We start from the raw sequence: 23,270 nt of genomic DNA, 5'->3' as shown, positions 1-23,270 counted from the left end.
TTGTCCACAACTGCCCTACACAGCAACAAATTCACTTCATTTAATTCCACTTTATCATACATATTTTTATTATATTGTAAGCTAGAAGTAAAAAAGCGAAAAAAAATATGTAACGTGAGATGCATAAATTAACACAGTTTGATGTGTGCTGTGCGATAATTATTGTAGTGTGTTAATTATTAACGATAACGAATTTGAGTCATAAACATAAATTTCATATTTTTTCGTTATTGTTTCTGTTGCTGTTTGCTGCATTTCTTCGTCTTTTCTTTGACACTATTTTGTCGGTTTCTTGATTTGGTGATGGAATTTTGTTGGATAGGGGAATGCGATGGAATGGAGTTTTGAAGCGACGACTTAGTATTGAAAAAAAAAAAATTCAATTTTGAGTCAATGACTTGTTTTTGAAGCAATGACTCAATTTTATGGAAACAATTAACTTCTAAAAATGATTAAATTTGAAATCAATGCTTTTATTTTAAAGCAACGACTCAAATTTGAAACAATGACTTATTTTTGAAGCAATGATTTGATTTTGAAGCAAAGATTTGGAATTGAAATAAAGGCTTGAATTTGAAGCAAAGACTTATATCTGAAATAATGCCATAGATTTAAAGCAATTCTATAAATTTGTAGCAATGCTATAGATTTGAAGCATTGATCGAAATTTGAAGCATTGATCCAAATTTGAAGCATTGATTTAAATTTGAACTGAAGATTTAGAATTGAAGCAAAGATTTAAAAATGAAGCGATGACTTAGAATTGAAGCAAAGACTCAAATTTAAAGCAAAAACTCAAATTTAAAGCAAAAACTCAAATTTAAAGCAAAGAGCTAAAATTAAGTTAGTCTTTAATTTTGAGTTAATGACTTAATTATGAATCATTAATTCAGTTCTAAAGCAACACTTTAATTTGACTACATTCTTTTGTGATTCTTAAGTGATTGTACCAGACTGAACCTTCATACCAGATTCACTGCCTTAAACATTGCCTCAATTTGTTTGAACCATTACCCCCCAAAACGTATAAATATCATTATAAATTACTAAATAATTTCTTCATCATCTAACTCACCTTCCGACAATTCCAGTTCCAATTCAGCGAGTTTCTCTCGCACGTCATCGGGCAGTGTTGAGACATCCATGTCAGCAGATTCTTAACTTAAATTCTGGCTCTAATTTAATTTCTTAATTATATTCTCCTCGCCTATTATTCTATCCACAAAAACAGCACACCAGTCAGTTCCGGTAGATTTGATCCGTGGCTTCTTTTTCGGATGAAAAACTGTAAAAAGTGGAAAATTCAAAAAAATTAATCAAAAAATTGAGCTACAAAATCTAAGCTTGCTATTTTTTTGTTGTTATTTATAATCATTTAGTGACTGCATAAAATATTTTTTTTTACTACATGGCTGTTTGTGCCTACACATGATGTCTGTTGAGAGATTTTTTTTTGTTGTTTTCAGGTTTGGATATTTTGTCGTTGATTTTTTTGTGCTGCTTATTTAAGTGTGAATTTCGTAATTTTTTAAATTGTAATTGAAATTAAAACTGGAGGTTTTAGTTGTGGATTTTTGGAATATTTTGTTGCTATAGCTGAGTATGGTGTATATGGATGTATAGCTTGCTTAACTAGAGACATTAGTTAGATTCAGACTGTGGAAATCTGAATGTCGAAGGATTCAAAAAACGTCGAAGGGAGCCGAAATTTTAAATTTATTTTGACCGTTATAAAAATCGATGTAAAAGTCTGTAAATTTTCGACTTAAACTGTCACATGAAGCTTGATTTGTTGTTACACAACCTAAATATGATTCAAAGTTTAAGAATAAATGAATTGTAGGTTTGGGATTTGAGGAAAAGTTGGGAAATTTCTGAGGAATTTTGAGGTGTTTTTTGCGATTTAGTTTGAGTTAATTGGTCAAAATGAAAGCTGATTCATGAATTTGAAGCTTGTGACAGACATTTTGCGAATTTTAATGGTGTGGAACTGAGTCAAATACAGAACAAATCCAAATGACTTCTGTTCTGCATGACTCCTCGTTATTGACTTCTTTTTGGACGTAAAACTGATCAAAATTGTTCAAAATCATTAAAAGCACGTTAATCAACACTGCAAGATTCTAATTCACCAAATTAGACCCGATAATTGCAGTATCATGAATCCCTAATCCCATGAACACATCCAATCAGATCCTGACGTCATCCTACCCCAAAGTCAACGTAGTCAACGTCTATATCCAATGTTAAGCAAATTATTAAGCTCCAAATTGCATCAATCCACCCAAATATCCACCCAACAACCTTCAAAAGACAACCTTCCTTTTATCATTCAATTTAAAGCAACAAAAGTCAAACAATTGACAAACAAATCGTGTTCGCAGAAATAAAGCAAATTAAATAATTGATAAGAACAGAACAAATGCTTGGAAAAGAAACATCGAATTTCGGATCGAAGGTCGCACGAAAATGTGCTTGATGTGCTTCCATAAAAAGAATTAAAATTGATTTTACTGTTTTGGCAGTTTTTTTTACGTTCTTAATTATTTGAGAAGATATCTGTGGATGTTGATGGAATTTCCGGAGAGTTGTTGCGATGAGAGTTTGGGTTGAATTTTGGAGAGGATTTTGTGATGGAATTTTGGTAATATTCATGTGATTTGGATAAGGTTGGAGTTGATTGGGTTTTGGGTATTTATGGATTGCTGTATTTTGAGGTTTAGGTCTTCATAGGGCATCATTGGGACTATTGGGGACAGTTGAGGATACCAAGTAAAAATCAACCTAGATCAACTGATAAATAAGACACACAAGCGACACAAAAGACACAAGAGACACAAAGACACAAGAGACACAAAGACACAAGAAACATAAGACGAGAGACACACGAGAGACACACTAGAGACACACTAGAGACACACGAGAGACACACGAGAGACACACGAGAGACACACGAGAGACACACGAGAGATACACGAGAGACACACGAGAGACACACGAGAGACACACGAGAGACACACGAGAGACACACGAGAGACACACGAGAGATACACGAGAGACACCATCGACTCAAAAAAAGTGACAAAAGAGACATAAGCGACACAAGAGACACCAAGATACCAAGATACCAAGACACAAGACACAAGTCACAGTCTAGCCTGACCTTTAATCCCTAATTCATCCCCAATCATCCCATAAACTCCACACATACCAAAATTGATTAAAACACGTTTCAATTTGCTTCCAATTTTTTTTTTCACTTTTCTTTGTTCGTGTTCTTCACAATTTAACTTATATCCATTATTCAACATTGATCTCGAAGAACTCGTTCGTTCTTACTTTTATTTCAACTTTCTTTGTTGTCTTTGTCTTATTTCTCTTCTTTGCCTTCTTCTTCTTCTTGCTGCTTTGCCTTGCCTTGCCTTGCTGCTTTTTCATCATTTATTTGATTCTTTTATTGATATTGACTTTATTGGATGCACAACCACTTTAAATGAGTAGAATAAGGAGGAGAAAAGAGGAGCGAAATCAATTTTTTGTATGGGGGGTATTTGGAAGTGACGTCAAGGATTTCCAATCTGAATGTTGGGTCTCTCGTCAAGCTGAGCTACAATTTAATTATGGGAATGAAAACCCTAGTGACGTCAGTTTTATACAATTTTTAGGGTGTATTCATTAATGACGTTAATTTTAGACTTTGGATTTGAATTTTTGGGGACTATTTGCAAGTGAGGCCAATCAAAATTCCTAATTTTTAGACCTTTAACCTCAAAAATTCTCATCCAAAACCACCAAATCCTCATCCAGTAATGTGACATCATTTACGTACAAACCCCAATCCAACAACAATTTTTATTGCTCTTTTTTTCTTCTGTTTTGTTTGTTACTTCACACAAGAAAAAAATGATTTTTTTTTTCTCACCCTTCACTTAACAGTTCTAGTTCTTTTTTTGTGGATTGTCTTTTGTTCTTTAAATGGTTCTGACCGTGTTTTTTTTAGTTCTTGTTGGAAGTTCCGTTTTTATGTCTCTCTTTTTTGTGGTCTTTAAATTTCTATTTTTTAATAATTGATTTGTGAGATTTTTGTAAGGTTGAGTTTTGGAGGTTTTTAGTGGTTAGGGGAAGGATTTGGGGTAGTTTTGAGGAGTTTAGGAGATGCCTTGTGTCTTGTGTCGCTCATGTGTCTCTCGTGTGTCTTTCGTGTGTCTCTCGTGTGTCTCTTACGACACTTGTGTCTGTTGTGTGCTTTTTGTGTCGCTTGTGTCACTTGTTCCGTTGTGTCTTGTGTCTTGTGATTTTTAACTTTTTAAATCAATTAATTCCATAAAACCTGTCCGTCCCACATCCTGCAGATCATATCCTTGAAACAATCAAACTTCTTGCAAAGAAAATTGAGAAGAAAAACTTTCAGCATAACTCAATGGATATGAATAGCAGTTGGGTAAAATTGAATTATTAAAGGTTCAATTAAGTTTGACTGAACATGAATTTTGCTTTTTTGTTCCACAACCACAATTGTGTGAACTTAAAAAGAAAAATGTGAAGTCCTTGTTTAATTAAAAGAAGCCACTTGAATGGAAAGAAAGAAAGGAACGGGATTAAAATTAGGTTAACGACAATTTGTGAAGGGATAGATCAATTGTTACGTCACAGAATGGGGGTTTACCCCATTTTGTCATTTTCTCAAGAGACACATGAGACACTAGAGACACAAGACACACGAGAGACACAAGAGACACAAGACACACGAGAGACACGAGAGACACACTAGAGACACAAGATACACGAGAGACACATGAATGATACATTACACATCTTTGACTGGTTTCTAGTCTCCAATACATCTCAAACCCCAAAGTCTCCCCCTCCCCCTTAATCATCTCCATACTTTAATCCCAAATCCTAATTTTGACCAAATAAATCGACAATAATTCTCAATTTATTCTAAAAAAATCTATAGACAACCTTCCCATAACTGTCTTGCTCATTGCCTCTACTGTTACAGCACAAAACAATTCTAAAACCTGGAAATTGTCACAGTTATTGACATTAGTTGTCAATTTATGGAGAAAATAACGTGAATGAAAATGGATTTTTTATGTTTTTTATTTTTTAGATTACGAGCAGCAGTTCTGTATGATCTCCGTGTATAATATTTATAGATTTAATAGAAGAATTATTAATGGAAAATGAAGTTTGACAGAATGCTGAGTAAAAACAGCTGGATGTGAGATAAATTGTTGGGAATTTGCAGGTGAAATTGAGTGATTTTGACGGGAAATGATAAATCATATTGGATTTTGTAGTTTGGTTGCTATATAGATCAATTGTGATCCATGACGTCCCTCAGATGTGGTCTGAAGCTAGTCCTATCAGTGGCTAACACTTGCCAATTTCCAGTACCAAATGCTGTTGTCAACAGCTTCTTTACATGAATTCCTTGATCTTCGTCGTATGCTTTCTCGATATCGGAGCTGGAAACGGGAAATCCAGTAAAAATCCTGTCCCGGTTAGTTGGAGACTGAATCAAAGTTGGCAGGACTCTAATGTGGAGGCACCTCCACTCGAGTCAAGACTTTTTTTGACTTTCGGAGCTCCGTCTTCAAAGACCTGCCAAGGGAGGTCCTGCCAAGGAGGACCTACCGAGGAAATCCCTAGAAAGTACTGTTCTGGTTCCGCTCCGAGTGCGGAAAATCTTTCTTGACCGGAATTTCGGGAAAGCATACTTCATATCCTCAAAAAACCCGATTTATTAATCCGAATTCCGGCTCCAGTCCGGCTTGTGTGGCTGAAGTACGTCGGCATGATATCGCAAATCGAAATAAAAAGTAGTCTATAATTTAGTCATAATATCGTCAAATTTCGTCAACCCATTCCCGAATTTCGTCAAGGCTTCCTTGCCGAGTTACAGCATGTCCAATTTTGGACAAAAATACCGACGTACTTCAGCTTGCATATTATTCAAAACGAATATTATGTAGCATGTTATGTATCAAAACGCATCTATTAATTTCGTCAAATTTCGTCAACTAAAAATTTTTAAAATCGGAAGTGATCTCCAGGACATACAGCCTGTTTAAGCTATTCCTGAAGGTACAGTCAAGTCAAAAAGTTTTTTTGTATGACATTTTATATGTCTAATCATATCTAAATTTCATGAGGATTTCAAATAAACTAAAAGTTTTTGGATTGGACCGTCCTCAAGTAGCTTATGTCCATTAAAGTGCTGTAGAGAGGCATAAATTTGAAAAATTTTGTGTATGACATGTTATATGTCTAAACACATATATTTTCATCAAGAATTACGAATTTGTTAAAATATCTTACTTTTGATCCTTATATAAATTGCTTATGTCGGTTAAAAGTAATAGACAGGACCTAAATTTTCTAAAAGTTCTAACTTAATTTTTTAAAAGAATCGAAAATACAAAATATTTATATAAATTGCAAACTGTTTTCGTAAAAAGTGAAAAAATTAATTTTAATTTTGGTTCTTGTGATTAAATTTATTGAGATTGTTAGTAAACAATAATAATCTCAGATCTCATATTTTTTTAAAAAAATTAAATTTAAAAAATAAAAATTAAGTTTAAAAACATTTAAAAAGCCTAAATGATAAAATCAAATTATTAATAATTTTACAGAATTTGATTTATTAAGTTTTTCTAGAAAAATTTCTTACAGCACTTTTAAAAAATTTTGATCCTGAGTATTACTTTTAACCAACATAAGCAATTTACATAAGGATTCAAAAATAAGATATTTTAACAAATTCGTAGTTCTTGATGAAAATAGATGTGTTTAGACATATAACATGTCATTCACGAAATTTTTCAAATTTAGGCCTCTCTGCAGCACTTTAATGGACATAAACTACTTGAGGACTGTCCAATCCAAAAACTTTTAGTTTATTTGAAGTCCTCATGAAATTTAGATATGATTAGACATATAAAATGTCATACAAAAAAACTTTTTGACTTGACTGTACCTTCAGGAATAGCTTAAACAGGCTGTATGTCCTGGAGATCACTTCCGATTTTAAAAATTTTTAGTTGACGAAATTTGACGAAATTAATAGATGCGTTTTGATACATAACATGCTACATAATATTCGTTTTGAATAATATGCAAGCTGAAGTACGTCGGTATTTTTGTCCAAAATTGGACATGCTGTAACTCGGCAAGGAAGCCTTGACGAAATTCGGGAATGGGTTGACGAAATTTGACGATATTATGACTAAATTATAGACTACTTTTTATTTCGATTTGCGATATCATGCCGACGTACTTCAGCCACACGTCCGGCTTAACTCTTACATGATCCCAAGATCCAAACCAAAACCATGTAAACCAGAATCAATAATTGAACCAAAAAGATTGAAGCTCAAAGAAGAAGAGGTTCCAAAAAGTTTATGAATCATAACAAAATCTCATCAGTGTGAAAAAGTTAAAATTAATCATGCTAATGACTTTAAACTTTTGTTATTTTTTCTGGCAATCTTCACTCATTTTCTGAGGTAATTGGTGGAAAAATAAATGTTGGCAAAAGAATGATGATTAGGAATATGTTGGATTTGGTATTGTCTGATGTGTGGTTTAGAGTTGAGTCTGAAGGACTGAAGTGGGAATTCAGTAGACTTCTGTCGGATATCAAAATGCAGTATTGCTGAAGCTGTACACAAGAATGTACATTAATTTAGGTATTGAATCTAGGGATCAAATTTGTGCGTAATTCAAGGATTTACTTGTTGCTTGTTTGGAATCTGCAAGAGCTAAGACTCCCTAGAGCTCGACATACAGACATGGTTGCAGTAAGTAAGTAATCTAAGGACGGCAAACACTATTTTTGCTGTAAATGCTTGTATTCTAAATATTAATCCAAGAAATTGAATCAGGGTCAAAAAACATGGATGTGTGAGTGTATGCAAGTACCCCTTAGGGTTCGAGATATAGAGGGGTCAATTTTGAGCAACAATTCAGCCATCCTTAATGATATTCAACATCTAAAATTGACCAAATCTCCCAAATCATGCCCATTAAATTCCAGAATATTCATCAAAAATCCACATTAAAATTGCAATTTTGTAAGATAAAATCTCAGCCTCTCAGCAGCAATCTAAGCCTACTTAACTTAAATTATTGCATCTAAACTCACATGCACAACCACTTTGTGCTTATAAAACCAGATTTTTCCATATAAGTACACAAAATTCTATGCAAATTCACCTCAACAACATGAACAACAAATAAATAAAGCTATAAAAATGTGAATTTGTGTAAATAATCAGCATATGATTAATGCATGAAAAAATTTATTGACCTGTCATAATGAAGCAATTGTTTTTGACTGGCTTGAGAATTGAATATTTTTTTGTGGTGATTAAGGCGAAGTGGACTTAGGGGAAGGAGTAAGTCAGCAATAGAACCAGCTTCAAGCAGTAAATTTTGAACATTTTTTGGGGTTTGGAACTATTAGACCAGTGGTGGGCAACCTATGTGCTGTGATAAACTTAAAATGTCAAGAACTGTATGTCATATAAGGATCCGGTCACTGCTTCCTACCAAGGTGAGCCGTGAAAAATAAAAGGTTGCCAACCATTTTCTTAGACAGAGTTAGCATGACTATATTTTGAATGTCTGACTTTGGAGTCCGATTAGAGTCTAGTCGATTGGAGTCAAGTGGACTCCCCATGACCATTTTGAGGTCCGCTTGAAATCCATTCGAGTCCGACTTCCAGACTCTTGCCGACTTTAGATTTACATCAAAAACACCCAAAAATCAGTCAATGCTGTGCTATGTCCATTTGATGGAAAAATTTGTTCTTATTTCTCAGTTCTTTGAACAAATTTCTTGATTCGCCTCTGGTTCTGCTCATTATTATTCAATTTTATGGAAATTTCTCACGTTTAATTGAATTGTTGTGGATAAAAAACAACATTAATTTAATGTTGTTTGATGTGTTTTTGAAGTGTTTTTTGAGGAATCAGATTCTAATTTGTAGGAAATTAGAGACTATTTGTGGAGATTTGGGAATATTTAGAGAAAAATTGCAATAATTTGAGGATTTTCTGGGAATGTTCTAGACATAACGCTTAAAATAGCTTTATTAGACCAACTACTCCTCGTTTTTTAATAAAATCATCGTGTTGTCCGAAGATCGAAACCCGAAGAAGACCGAAGACGACCGAAGACTACCGAAAACAACCGAAGACGACCGAAGACCAAAGACTGAAGATTGAAGACCAGCGACAGAGCCTGGACTACAAGATTTAGACTTGATTAGTCTCTAAATTAACCCCAAAGTCGGACTCCATTGGCCAGACTCCACAATGAAGCCTTCTCCCAACTCTGATTGATCCAACAACCTCCAATATCACTAAATTCAACAACAAATCTCCAAAATTCATTCACAAAATCCTCAATAAACCTCATCAATTTCTCTAAAAAAATCCACAAAAAATCCCATAATTTTATTTACCCAAATTATTCACAGTTGAAAATTCTCAACAATAACAAAAAAAAAAAACGTTCTTTAATGTCTGTCTGGAAATTAACAAAAAAAAGTAAGCTGAGAATTGAGGGTGATGACATGAAGTACAATTTGAACCACTTTGTGTGTGTATTTGTGATATCTATTGAGTTTGGATTTAACATTATCTATGATATTTTTTGTGATAAAAGGAATTGAATGGAAGTGACACAAAAATAAAATAAAATTGAGTGTCAGACAGGGTAATGAACGATATCTGTGGAGCTAATTGGTTAATTGGTGACTGAGTTGGATAAGATTAACTGAATATTGAGGTTATGAAGTTCTTTGTGAGGTTTAATGATAAAAAAATTGTGAGAAATTGTCAAAATTCTTCAAATTGGACATGAAATTGCCATTGTTGTCTTAGTTACAGTCTATGGTCATCGGTCAGTTCCGACAGTTCCTTCTGTTTTCGGTCAGTTCGGTCAGTTCCGTCTGTTTTCGGTCAGTTCCGTCTGTTTTCGGTCAGTTCCGCCTGTTTTCGGTCAGTTTCGTCTGTTTTCGGTCAGTTCGGTCTGTATTCGGTCAGTTCCGTCTGTTTTCGGTCAGTTTCATTTGATTTCGGTCAGTTCCGTCTGTTTTCGGTCAGTTCCGCCTGTTTTCGGTCAGTTCCGTTTGTTTTCGGTCAGTTCCGTCTGTTTTCGGTCAGTTCCGTTTGTTTTCGGTCAGTTCTGTCTGTTTTCGATCAGTTCTGTCTGTTTTCGGTCAGTTCCGTATATTTTCGGTCAGTTCCGTCTGTTTTCGGTCAGTTCCGATTCAGTTTGTCAAAATCACACATAACTCTCTTCAATCCCATGTAAACAACAAGTTCATGACCCCCCGACACGAACAACAACTGACATATAATTGATAATATTCCCCAAAACCCAAAACTTTATCATCTCATCACAATGACACTTTTCAGCTCCACATAAGCTTCACAATCACTAAAAGTTTCATTGACATCAGCACTAAAAAAACTTTATTTTTACTCAGCATCATCATTTTATGTTGTTTGGCTGCCAATCGTGTTGGATGCTGACAGTAAAAAAGTTGAAAGTTCATTGGAAGTGCCTTAAACTCCAGAAAATTTTATACTTTTGGGTGCTCAAAGAACAACGAACGAAATATTTTTAGATTCAATGACTTTTATCTCCTCATCTAGCTCGTGCAAGTTTCGACATGAAAATCTTGTTCGTCTTACTTCTTACTTCTTAGTTAAATATCATAAATTACACACTTGTCATCTCAAGCCATCCGTTCAGGCGTTTTTTGAATGACCAAACTGGCTGATAGATAGACTTTTTTTTTATTTGTTCATAAATTGAGTAAATAATTGGGAAGTGAGAGGCAGGCAAAGTTGACTTAAGAGGTGTGGAAATGGAATGATGGGGGAATTGGAGATGAGGCGCTGTTTTTGGATTAGGGGAGATTTTGAGGAAATTCACCTCAGCTCGATAGAGAATTCACTTCAACTCGACAGAAATTCACCTCAGCTCGATAGATAATTCACCTCAGCTCGACAGAGAATTCACCTCAGCTCGATAGATAATTCACCTCAGCTTGATAGATAATTCACCTCAGCTCGATAGAGAATTCACCACAGCTCAATATCAAAATTCACAAATTCATGGGAATTCGGTACAATTTTCATCAAAAATTCACCAAAATCAAGCCAGACATTCAAATTCAATCCCTTAAATCACCAATAAAACCTGAATCTTAACATCAAAACTGCATCGTACACACAAAAGAATTTCTGGGCGTCCATAAATTACCATTTTAACTTAAAAAAACTTCCCATAATTTACTTCAATTTCTTCCCAATCGACCCGATGATGTCATCTTGTATCCCTCATAAGTTCCAAACAGCATATCCAACTGCAAAAAGCCAAACAATTGAAAAAAGTGGCATAAAACTTTATTAATCATCCACAAATCCAAGATTCAGTCCAGAAAAAAGTATGAAAAAATTCTTCGAAACTTCACTCAGTGAGTCACTAAGCTGTGACTTCTTATTACTTTTTTGTTGTTGTTTCCTCTCACGACTATTCGTAACATTCATCTCTCGTATGAGAGCTTCTCGATGACTCACACACCTGTTAATGGCTCACACTCATTTGACTAAAAAACCTGCTCGATTTTGATTCTTTTTTACTTTTCTTCTGCTTGAGATTTGCTTTTTTTAAATGGAAAGATAATGAGGCATGTGCGGTTGATTTTTATTGTTGTTGTTGTTGTTGTTGTTATGACTGGGTATGTGGATATATGATCTGCTGGGGATTTAATAGAGTATTTTGTAGCATTTTGGTCAATTTTTTCATGATTTCGCGTAATTTTTCTGGATTTTGAAAAAAAGAAAAATTAATATCGAGCTGTGGTGAATTTTTGTCGAGCTGTGGTGAATTCTGATCGAGCTGTGGTGAATTCTGATCGAGCTGTGGTAAATTTCCATCGAGCTGAGGTGAATTTTCTATCGAGCTGAGGTAAATTCTGTATCGAGCTGAGGTGAATTTCCATCGAGCTGAGGTGAATTTCTAATGAGCTAAGGTGAATTCTCTATCGAGCTGAGGTGAATTTCCATCGAGCTGAGGTGAATTTTTATTTTTAAGAATTTATTTCAATTTTTCATCAAAAACCACTCAAAAATTGAAGAATTCCTCAACATAAATGACCCCAAAAGCCCCTCTAACCCCATTAACCCCTCTCTACCTTCATCCATGACTCCTGTCCCCCACTTAATCACCAATTAACATTCAAAATTCCATTCATTTAATCAATAGCTAAATCTCAAGTCTATTTCCAATTCAATCTTCAATCTTCATCTTCATCATCAAATTCTATTTAAAAGCCTCGCAATTCGATAGCAGATAGACAAAAGCTCAATAATATTAATAATTATTGACTGCTAAGATCCATGACATTGAATCGGCTGGTTTGAATATCAATAACGTCAAGGTTCTTGTCGATTTTGTATTAAATGAAACTTTTAATTATAGCTGAATTTAAGGTTTAATTTGAATGTTTTTTTGCGACGGTTGGAGAGTTTTGGCATTGAGATGAGTTGTTGAGGTGCTACTAGAAATGTGGAGTTTATAGGGGGATTTTTGGGGGTATTTGGGGGAGTTTAGGGTTGATTTGAATGGATTTTTAGGAAAAATTTAGTGAAATTGACTAAAAATTGTCAATTTATTGGAAGAATTGGCGAGAATTTGATGGATTTTGAGTATTTACATGAATTTTGGGACATATAGAGCTTATCGTAGATCCAGAGACTTGTATAGGGCTTGTACAGGGCTCATACAGGACCTATCCAGAAGACACACCAGCAACAGACCCAATCACACCCATCAAAACCCCAGAAAATCCCCCAAATCCCCCAAATCCCCCAAATTCATCCAAACTTCCTCAATTACCTTCAAAACTTCCAATAAAATTCAATAAAAATCACTCAAAATTCACTCAAAAAAGTCAATTTAAAATTAATGAACCATGAAATTGTGCAACAAAATTTTTTTACATAACAGCGATCACTAATCTGTCACCAAAATTGTACATATTTACATAAAAGTCTCCTTTCCTTTTCGAAAAAAACCATTCACAGATTTGTTTTTTGTGTCAAACGTTTTAAATTTCCGCAAATAAATGAAAACTTGTAATTTTGTCATAAGTAGGATGACCATATGATGGGAATTTAGAAGTTTTTTGCATATAAAGCAGTTTTGGGCAACCTGTGTGATGCGGAACACTAGTTTGGAATTAATCAGTATGCTGTGAGCGGATTTCAGTCGAGATTTAGTATTAAGGTGTGCAATATTGCTTATCACCGCCCAAAAACCTCAATTTCCACCTCATTACATAACTGATAACCGATCCCCAAACGCATGCCAATAATAGCTCATCATAAAGAAATTTGTGAATGATTATCAATCGCCAGTCAAGGTTTTTCATGTCCGAGAATGTCTAATTAGCTTAAATATTGTCGCTATTATGAAGGCACAAGACACAATGCCAAAGGTTACTATGTGAAATGCGATAGGAACTGAGAGAGAAATTGAGAATTTTTTCAGGCAGGAATGACGACTGTCAAGCATAAAGTTCGGGTCAATGAAATTTTTGAATATTTTTGGAATAAAAAAGTCAAAATAATTCCACAAATTAATCATGACACGCTTCATACAAAGCAGTAAGCACACATAACATGATCCATTAAAGTCATTAATAGCATCCATAAATATTCCAATGATTACACATTTACATACATAACATCCAACAAATAAATATTGGGTACGAATAAATGAGTTACATTTTCAGTCTATTAAGCTTGCGGTACAAATATGATAAAAAATTAGAACTGAACATACTTTATACTTTTTATTCAGCAACATGAAATCTGTCAAGCGTTGAGGAATAAAAAATATAAATGGGAATTGAATTGGAGTCAATTTTGGGAGAGTTTGTGAGGTGGAAATGAATTTTGAGTTTTTGAGTTTTTTTTTTGGAAGAATTTTGGAAGATTTTTAGATGAGGAAAGGAACTTGAATTTGGTGACTTGGATCGTTTGGAGTCTCCCGTGGGACTCTCCATGAGATACCCTATAAGATTATCCATCAGACTTCCCATGAGATATCCCACGAGCATCCACATGACACTTCATTAGACACCCCATGACACTACACCCATGACGCATCCCCAAGGTACTTTTTTAAGGCACTTCACCAAGTCAATTCCATCCTCAAAGCACTTCCCCAAGGCATTTGACCAAGGCATTTTACCGACTCAATCCCTTAAGGCACTTCCTCAAGACACTTCCGTTCCCATGGCATTTCCCCAAAGCACTTCACCAAGGTACTTCCTCATGACACTCGTCATGATACCCTCCATGACACATGACACTCTACGTGTCATTCCCCATGTGACGACCCACGAGACTCCCCATGGAACCGCTCTTGAGACCTCTAATACCCCCTCAGTTCTGTTCCTATCCCTCAATCGACCTCATCAACCCTAAAATCATCAACATCACTCTCCACACAGCTCTTCTTATCCACAAAAAAAAATACACTTGTTCAACTATATCCAACATTGCACAAAAACCCTTTGCATGATTCACTACAATTACAGCACACCAAAAATGATACAATATTCATCAGCCTTAACATGGAAATAATCATGTAATCATCAACCTTCCTCAAAAAATTACGTCTTATAAGTCATTACTGCACTTGATTATGGGTTCAATGTTTTTCATTAGTTCCAGTTGGTAGGGTGTGTTGTGGATTTTTGGATAGTTCTTAAGAGTTTGAGTCAAAATTGAGGCAGAATTGAGGATATTGAGCTTATTGACATCCAGCTGACCCCAAAAGACCCAAAAACATCAAGAATTATTTTCAATTAAATTCAGCAAGCAGCACAACATTCACAAGCAGCACATATGATCTCATAATTCGATGTGTCACTGCTTATTCCCTTCAATTTACCGAAAACATTTGCATTATTATGAACCTAGAATATGTGTACTGAATTGTGTGTAGAATAAGCAACGATAATCATGGAACATTAATGGAACAAATTTTGAAAACATTTTTTTTATGAGTTAATTTAGATTTGTATTAGTTTAGACTGTAATATGATTAATATTTTTGAGTGGAATTGGGTTTATTGTATTATCATTTTTTTGGGATTAATAAGCATGGAATTATGATTATTTTTGGTTGGTCTGAGATGACTTAAGTGACAGTTTGTTGAAGTTATGGTTGAGCTGAGATGATAAAATTCTAATTTAGATCTGAGTTGACCAAGTTTAAGTCTGAATCTAAAACGACTTAATTCTAATCTATATCTAAGATGACCCAATTCTAATCTGAAATGACCAAATTCGAATCTGAGATGACCAAATTTGAATCTGAGATGACCAAATTAGAATCTGAGATGACAAAATTCAAATCAAGGTTCAAGACATCCAAATTCAATCTTGGATCTGAGATGGCCGAATAAAATTTTGAATCTGACATGATCCAGCTCAGTTATGGATCTAAAATGATCGAATTCTGATTGAGATCTGAGATGATTTAATTCAAAATTTAGCTTTGAGTCTGAGATGACTGAAATCTAATCAAAATTCAAGGTGATTAAATTCAATTTTGGAATTTTGGAACAAAGATGACTAAATTCTAGTCAAAATCTGAGATGACCAAATTCAGTTCTGAATCTGAGATGACCAAATTTAGTTCTGGATCTGAGATGACCAAAATTCAGTACGAATCAGATAAGACAAAATTAAAATCTTGATCCAAGATGACCAATTTCTGATCTAAATCTGAGATGACCTAATTCAAATCTGAGATGACCAAATTCAATCCAAAGTTCAAGATAACCAAATTCAGTTCTGGATCATAAATAACAGAATTCTAATCAAAATTCAAGACGACTAAGTTCATTTTGGATCTGAGATGACAGAATCTTCATTATCCTGTCCAAGAATCTCACTAAGCAGACCAAATCATGAAGCTACGTCTATAAATTCCACATTCTGCACCCAAATTCCTCCACAAATACCAAATCAATTGATCATCAATTGCTCCCCAACAGCACTACAGCACCCATACCCCAATTGTCAACTTCCATCCATCAATTCACATCCTTAATCCACCAAGTATTAACCCCAAAATCCACAACATCCATTCATCGCCAAATCTCGAACACAAACTTAGTTCCAGTAGATTTAATAAAGCAACAAATTTTTCACCATAAAAAAATCGAGCAGCACACATGCCTCATTTAATGCAGCACAGCACGTAAAACACATTCTAAACTTTTAAAAATCCATCAAGTTAGTCTCGTCATGAGCCATAAATTTCTATGCTGGACAGACAATTCCGTTTCACTCTATTTAAATCTGTCCTTTTGTCTCTAATCAGCTACTGTCCATTATTTTTGTGTACAGTCACCGTCATTAACTTCATTCTTAATTCTAAACAGATCAATTGCTGTGTGTTGAATTGTAAATTGGAACTACTCAGCTGCGATCTTTGATGGTGTGCGTGAATTTCGCTAAATAACTTTCAATTAATGTAAATTGATTCTGTGTTAGTGTTGATGACTGACTGTGTTGGACTTTGGGATGTGATGATGTTTAGCGTGGATGAATTGTGATGATAAGAATTTGATGTTAGGGAAATTAGTGGGGAATTGGAAGGGAATTGTGGGGGATTGTTGAGGCTATTTGAGGGTTTTTGAGGGAATCTGGGAGGATTCAGATGTCTATTTTGAGGGTTGTCCTGAAGTCAGAATTTCGATGAATTTTGAAGACCGAGACTAAGATCCAGAACGAGATCAGGACCAATATCGATACAAAAAGAGGATCTGGATCAATTGGGGTCGAAACTGGGACCAAGAACGAGATAAAGACCAAGACGGAAACCGAATTAAGACAGGAACTGAGGCTGGAACCAAAATTACAATCAAGAGTGGAATGGAAACTAAAACTGGGACAACAAGACCAGGACATAGATTGTGACCAAGACCGAGAACGAATCAAGGACTGATACCGAGACAAGGACTGGAACTGAGACCAAAACCAAGACCAGCTTTGGGACTAAGCTTGGTGTGCAATTGTGACTTTTGAGTCTATAATCATTAATTTGACATGAAATTCAAGTTCCTTTATACAATCAAGTCCAAATTGCACTATAAAGTAACTAGAACACAGCATTTGAATGATTTGGGTCTCTAAGAGATCAGGTCCACCTTCTTACAACATATCTGCCTGTGCTTTGATCTTTGATCTTGTATACCCCTTGAATATCCCCTTCAATGTCAAAATCTAATCCAAATTCACAAACCTCAATCAATTAGATCAATTTATAGTCCAATTTTAAAGCTATTTTTGCCAGATATTTTTACATAAATTTTTACACAAATTTTTTAATGATTTTTTTTTTACTTCTTTTTGCTGCTTATTTAAGTTCGTGGTGAGCGATATTTTTATTGGTTCAAATACCTTCTGTTTTGCGAGCTAAATTCCTTTCCTAAAGTCTTAACAAAACATAAATTTTCAACTTGTTTGACATTCACACTTTGTTTTTATTATTTTTCATAACTTTTTTTTTGAGAGAGTGAATTTTTTGTGGGGAAAAATTTGAGTTTTTGATGATTTTTGAACTTTTTTTTTTGGGGTTTTTAAGACTTTTTTGAATTTTAAAATTTTATTTTTTTGAATTTTTGAATTTTTTTTTTTGTCAATTTTAATTTAAATGTCAAAAATTATTAATTAGCTATTTTTATTTAAAATTTTAAATTTTTTAATTCAATTTTTTTGAAAAATTTAAATTTTTTTCTTCAAAATTTCAAAAATTGAATTCTTTGTTTTTAAAATTCAAAATTTTTGAATTTTTTATTTTAACTTTTAAAAATTTTTAGAATTTTTTATTTTGAAATTTTTAAAAAATTTGAATTTTTTAAACGTTTTATAAAATATTTTAAAAATTGTTCAATTTAAAATTCTAAAATTGCACCCAAAATTGTCTAAAAATTCCCACAAAAAATCCACATAAATCACTAACATCATCAATTTAAACTATCCTAAATTCTCAACATATCAGCAGTTCCTGCCCTCTTTAAATATCCAAAAAAATATCCAAAATCGATTTTTTTCATAATTTTATGTCACCATAAAAATGCGTTATCGCTGCTGACTAGCTGATTCATCTCCACTTAAACATTACTTTTTTTTCACATATTATTTTGAATTAAATTTAGAATAAAATTTTGACACCGTCCAATTGACCCCATCAGCATACAATTTATGCAGTCACTAACTCAACTGGAATTCCACTTACTTTTTTAATAATTTTTTTAACTTTTTTTTATTTTAATTTGGCACAAATTTGTTTTTATTTTTTTTCAACATTTTTTTTTCATTATTTCACAATTTATCGGAACTGCACCTTAATGCCTGGAATGTCCACAAATTTCAACTTTTTGTGCCTTCAAAATTTTCACAAAAAAATCACTTTTTTTTGTTATTTTTTTCACTTTATTTCGTCCCGTCTACGACCGTCTCCTCAGTTCCTTTACAATCTTTATTTGCAAATTTTTAATTAATTTAAGCGCAATGTGCGATGACGCTCAGCACTCGAACGCGACTTATCTACATTTTTGCGTGAAAATTGCATGAAAATTGCACTTAAAATTCATAAAAAATTAACAAATTTTTGGATTTAAAATATAAAAAAAAAGTTTTTTTTTTCTCTCCTTCTTTTTTTTTTGCTTTTTCTTTCTTCGGAACTGAAATGAAATCTTTTTATTCTCTGTGAGACGGGCGATGTATGGATGTTTGGCGTAGCTTTCTCTCCCTTGCCTTTTTTGTACTCATTTTGCTCTTTGTTTTGAATTTTTTTTTTTTGAGATGGTGTTTGAAATTGAGGGAAAATACGTTACAGCTTAGAAATTCAATGACTTAATATTGTGAATGAATGGCTTTGAGTTTTTGAAGTAGAATTACTGCATTTACTCAGATTTTGAAGTTGACGCTGATTTTTGATGATACAGTCGACTCAAATTTATATTAATTTGATTTAGTTGACTTTGAAATCGACTTATACTTACTCATTTATTTACTTACTTACTTACTTCCTGTAACCATGTTTCTATATGGAACTTACGTTACAGACTTTCGATTTGACTCTGTTACTGGGTCTGCCACATATTTCTTTAAATGCCACCAAATACTTCCTTAATTGACAGGTTCAGATTAAAACTTTGAATTCCACATGGTACAATTCAACTTTCAAGTGACTTAAATGAAGAAGTCTCCACAACGGAACTTTAAATGATCCGCAAAACCTCTTGTATTAACACCAAAAGAAAACTGCTTCTATTTGAATTCGATTTGGATGCCAAAAGTAGACGTCTTCCATTTGGTGTTAATACAAGAGGTTTACCGGAGCCTTAAAATCTCCAGAACACTGCCAAAGACCACTTGGAGCAAGACTGTTTATAGAGACATTTGGTGTGAGAAATAGGCATGCGGTAGTCAGCCATAGAGTCAGTCTCAGGTACAATCTATATGTACAGCGTAGTTTTCTGTAATAAACTTGACAATCTTTCAAATTTTGACTAAGGAGTTATAAATAAAAATTCAGTCATAGCTATTTAATATCAATTGTTTATTTACACAATTTATTAAATTGAATTTAAAAAAAAAATTATTCACATAAAAATGGCATTGATAAATCGGTATTAAATTAAATGAGATTAAATTCAGAGATTATTGATGTGATCAAAACGAAAAATGAAGGAAATATCATCAAAATATAGAAAGAATGAGAGCTTTTACGTATTACACATGGGTCAGACACTTGACAGAAAATTGTGCATTTTTTTATAGGAATTTTAAATTATTTTTGAATTTTGTCAATGATTCTAACAGGCAAATAGACAGCTTTAAGGTATCTTAGTGGTCGATATCATAAAAGCATGATCTGTGCCTGTTAGAGCCAGTGTCTGATCCTTAATTGTGCATTTAAATTATTTTAATTCACATTTTTCTTTGGCTTTTTAATTGTTTTTTTTTTTTTTTTAATAAGCGTTCATGTTTTTAATTATTCATATAAATTTCTTGGATGTTCAACTAGTTGCCAGAGCTCGAGCCGGTTTATTATTCTACCTAGGATATCCTACCCTCCTACTCTACCCTACACTGATATGCACGACTTGTTAACCGTTCCACACCAACTATACTCTTCCTTCAACCCAATGGTATCTATGATAGAGGAGCATTAATTAACCTAGGATAGGTCTGCATACCTGGGTAAGGATGGGTACGATACCCGGGAGAGGTTAAGAAACCGACTCCAGAAATCAATTGATTTCGACTTGATTCGACTTGACCTACACAAAACAGTTATTCAAGCCTACCTTAACCAAATTGAACATCCTTTGAATTATTTTGGTATATTTTTTGAGCTTTTTCGGGCAAGATTCGACACAAAATCAGAGAATTAATCTCCAAATTCCAACAAATATCCCAAAAAAAAATTTAAAATTTAAAAATATTTTTTTCACATTTTTTTCTCACAAAATATCAATTTTATAGGACATAAAGTCCTATTCAGCACAAACACAAAAAAAAGCTACTTAAAATTTTCAACAATTTTTGTTATTTTTGCCCACACTCGTCGTCCCTTCGGGTCTGTCTCAAATAGACTTCGGATCATAAAGACCTGAAGGAATCCAACACACATCATTGTGACTATAATTATTATACTTAATAGACTGACACGCTCATTATTCAGTTCCGCAATATTACGATCGCGTGCCTCAAAACTCCTCAACAGGTCCTGAAGTTGACGGGCTTTTGTGATTTTAGACCTAACATTTAAAATTATATCCTGAATGTCCTGAACTTTCATTTCATAAAATTCCTCCGGTGACAGTCCTTCCATTTCCGATATGATGTCATTGTCCTCGCCCTGACTATTTGGATCCTCAATTATAAGCTCAAAAAAGACTGTCTTTGAATTAAAGTGACTGATTGTATTGTCAAAACAGAACTGATAATCACCACCTGAATGTGGCTTGTCCATTCGGTAAATGTTGTCGGATTTTTTGAAATCAGCGTGGAGGACTCGACCGTTTGACGTCACATCGAAGTTGATGTCGAGATCACCTTGACCGCCGTCAATTACCTAAAAATTAGAGATTAAGATGGTTAGTCATTGTTGTGGGATTTATTGGGTTTTTTAGGGGTTTTGGAGATCAATTTAAATTAGGCTGTGAGCAGCGCTTAAAATCGACTTCGGTCCGACGCTTTAATCACTTGATCATTGTCGCTTTTTCGCTGTCTCTTGTCGTCGACTTGAATTTTGTATGAAAAATTCAATTGAGGTGAATTGATCCAAAGTTTGGCACCAGACTGGCCATTAATAGGCAAAGAGACTGCTTTTAGGTACGTAATGGCCTTTCTGTACCTTGATAACCCTCTTTTGCCATGATTGAGGCATGAATCTGACAAAATGTCGAATTCAAATCAACTCTGACATCAACTCAGAGTCAATACCGATCTGGCTCCAAATTTTGGATCAATTACCTAATTTGCTTTATTCGTATCTCATATATCCCTCAATACACCCCTGATATTGATCATTAAAAATGTATCAATTTTTTAATACAAAATAGCTTTACATGTGCGACTTTGACTAACTATAATTTGACACATTAAATGTACTGTCTCGAAACAATGGAACCTTGGGAAATTTATGTCCGGAAAAAACAGAAAATTTGGGACTGATAACAAGATTGATTGTAATTATATTCTATATAATACATTCTGTAAATTGAAGCTTTGTGGATGACTATGTAGATTGAATTTTACAAATCAAGGTTGCATGAATGTGGAAAAAACAGGTCTGAGTGTGATTAGGGCAGCATTTAATGTCCTTAGCTGTCCTTAACACAATTAGTCCTGTTTTCATGCAGAGTTGGCAGGACTCCAGTGTGAAGTCCGGACTTCAAAAAAAAAGAAGTGGAGTTCGGACTCCAAAGTCTTGCCAACTCTGTTTTCATGAACATCGTAGGGTTTCTAATACCGACATTCGAATTTCTAGTTCTGATGTCTTTATGTGGATCAGTGGTGGGCAACCTGTGTGCTGCGGTACAGGTTGATAGTGCCACGAATCATATGTCAAGTGAGGTTTTGGTCCAAGCTTACCGACAAGGTATGCCGCGTTAAATATAATGTTGCTTTAAATTGATCAGCATTTTCTGTGATTTATCAGACGTTAAATCTAAAGTTAATCTAAAGGTACAAGACTCATAGATGATGGATACTCTCCCAATTTGCCAAGAATAAGTTGCCCTTGCACTGTATTTCCACAAAAAATCCTTTCTAATCCCAACTGCAGCCAATAAATCATGAAAATGTCCTCAATATGCATCATTATTGACTGAACTTTACTGCTTAGTCATTAAATCCACATAATTCAAGTTCTAGTCTTCCTCAAAGCTCTTTGATTCATCAAAAATCACGTAAAAATGCTCAAAGTGTTCAGTGTGGATTGAACATCTTCCTAGAAATTGTTTTGTTATTTTTGGCTCCTTTATTGCGTTTTATTGGCTTTATTATGAATTTTAGAGTCTAAAGTATGCATCACTAGATGTTATTCTGATTACAACAGCATATTCATGAGATAAGAGCTTGTAAGGCTGCATACGATGTCAATTTTGCCGATAATCTGACTTAATTAAGTCATTGATTTAAAATTGTACAGGAAGTGCCACAAAATTGACTTTAAATACCCAAAAGACACTAATTAAGCTACATGCTCACCTGATATTCCATATCAATGATATGATTGGCAGGAACGCGCTCATAAAAGCATTCCTTCTCCTTTGCATTAACAATAATTGTCATTTCACGATCCAGACATTGTCCAGGCTTAAATTCTAATGATATGACGGTCAATATAGCTATCACAATTTCACATTTCATGTCTATGCCGTAACTTTATGTTGAGGACGTTGTGGATGGATGAAAAAAGTGAAAAATTTGCACTAAAATAATAAAATGAAAAAATATTTCGGTGAATTTTATATAAAAATAGATGCGGATGGGAATTTGTGAGGTTTTGGGAATGTCAAGGGGGTTATAAGCTGTTGGAACTGATGGAAATGCTGCATATCTACCTGAAATTCTTGTTGACAGTCGGAAAGTTGAATGAAAAAGTTTCAAAAATTTCTCAAATTTTCCGTTAAATT

At 34.0% G+C, this 23,270-nt stretch overlaps 2 protein-coding genes across 8 annotated transcripts in view; both read right to left on the bottom strand.

Moving 5' to 3' along the window:
- LOC139089704 (disco-interacting protein 2-like) overlaps nt 1-18,820 on the bottom strand; it is a 42,005-nt gene extending 23,185 nt beyond the window's left edge. For 6 of the 7 annotated variants that reach the window (XM_070639297.1, XM_070639299.1, XM_070639300.1 and 3 more), the window contains exons 1-2: nt 18,353-18,820; nt 1,076-1,285 (exon numbers count right to left, since the gene is read on the bottom strand). In XM_070639297.1, coding sequence (XP_070495398.1) covers nt 1,076-1,145 — 70 coding nt within the window. In that variant the 5' untranslated portion in view covers nt 1,146-1,285; nt 18,353-18,820. Of the gene's footprint in view, nt 1-1,075; nt 1,286-3,339; nt 3,424-18,352 lie in introns of those variants that run through there. The other variant, XM_070639298.1, reaches the window with a different exon arrangement.
- A 921-nt stretch (nt 18,821-19,741) lies between these two features.
- On the bottom strand, nt 19,742-23,129 carry LOC139089703 (transmembrane emp24 domain-containing protein 1-like). The gene is made up of 2 exons (XM_070639296.1): nt 22,843-23,129; nt 19,742-21,202 (listed from the first exon to the last, which is right to left on the bottom strand). Exons 1-2 carry the CDS (start codon nt 23,002-23,004, stop codon nt 20,648-20,650), a joined length of 717 nt encoding a protein of 238 aa, XP_070495397.1. The 5' UTR covers nt 23,005-23,129; the 3' UTR covers nt 19,742-20,647.
- Nucleotides 23,130-23,270: the final 141 nt, after the last annotated feature.

Source organism: Chironomus tepperi, unplaced genomic scaffold (assembly GCF_022539635.2).
Source record: "Chironomus tepperi strain 1889 unplaced genomic scaffold, CSIRO-AGI_Ctep_v1 contig_195, whole genome shotgun sequence".
NCBI lineage: Eukaryota > Metazoa > Arthropoda > Insecta > Diptera > Chironomidae > Chironomus > Chironomus tepperi.
The sequence above is the reverse complement of the archived record's forward strand: the minus strand, read 5'-3'. Positions and strand labels throughout refer to the sequence as shown.

What these genes read in the sequence shown, in the direction of transcription:
- LOC139089703 (XM_070639296.1), bottom strand. Translation starts at nt 23,004, where the DNA reads ATGAAATGTGAAATTGTGATAGCTATATTGACCGTCATATCATTAGAA. An exon ending in TCATTGATATGGAATATCAG is followed by an intron (nt 21,203 to 22,842) that starts GTGAGCATGTAG and finishes TCTAATTTTTAG; the next exon opens with GTAATTGACGGCGGTCAAGG.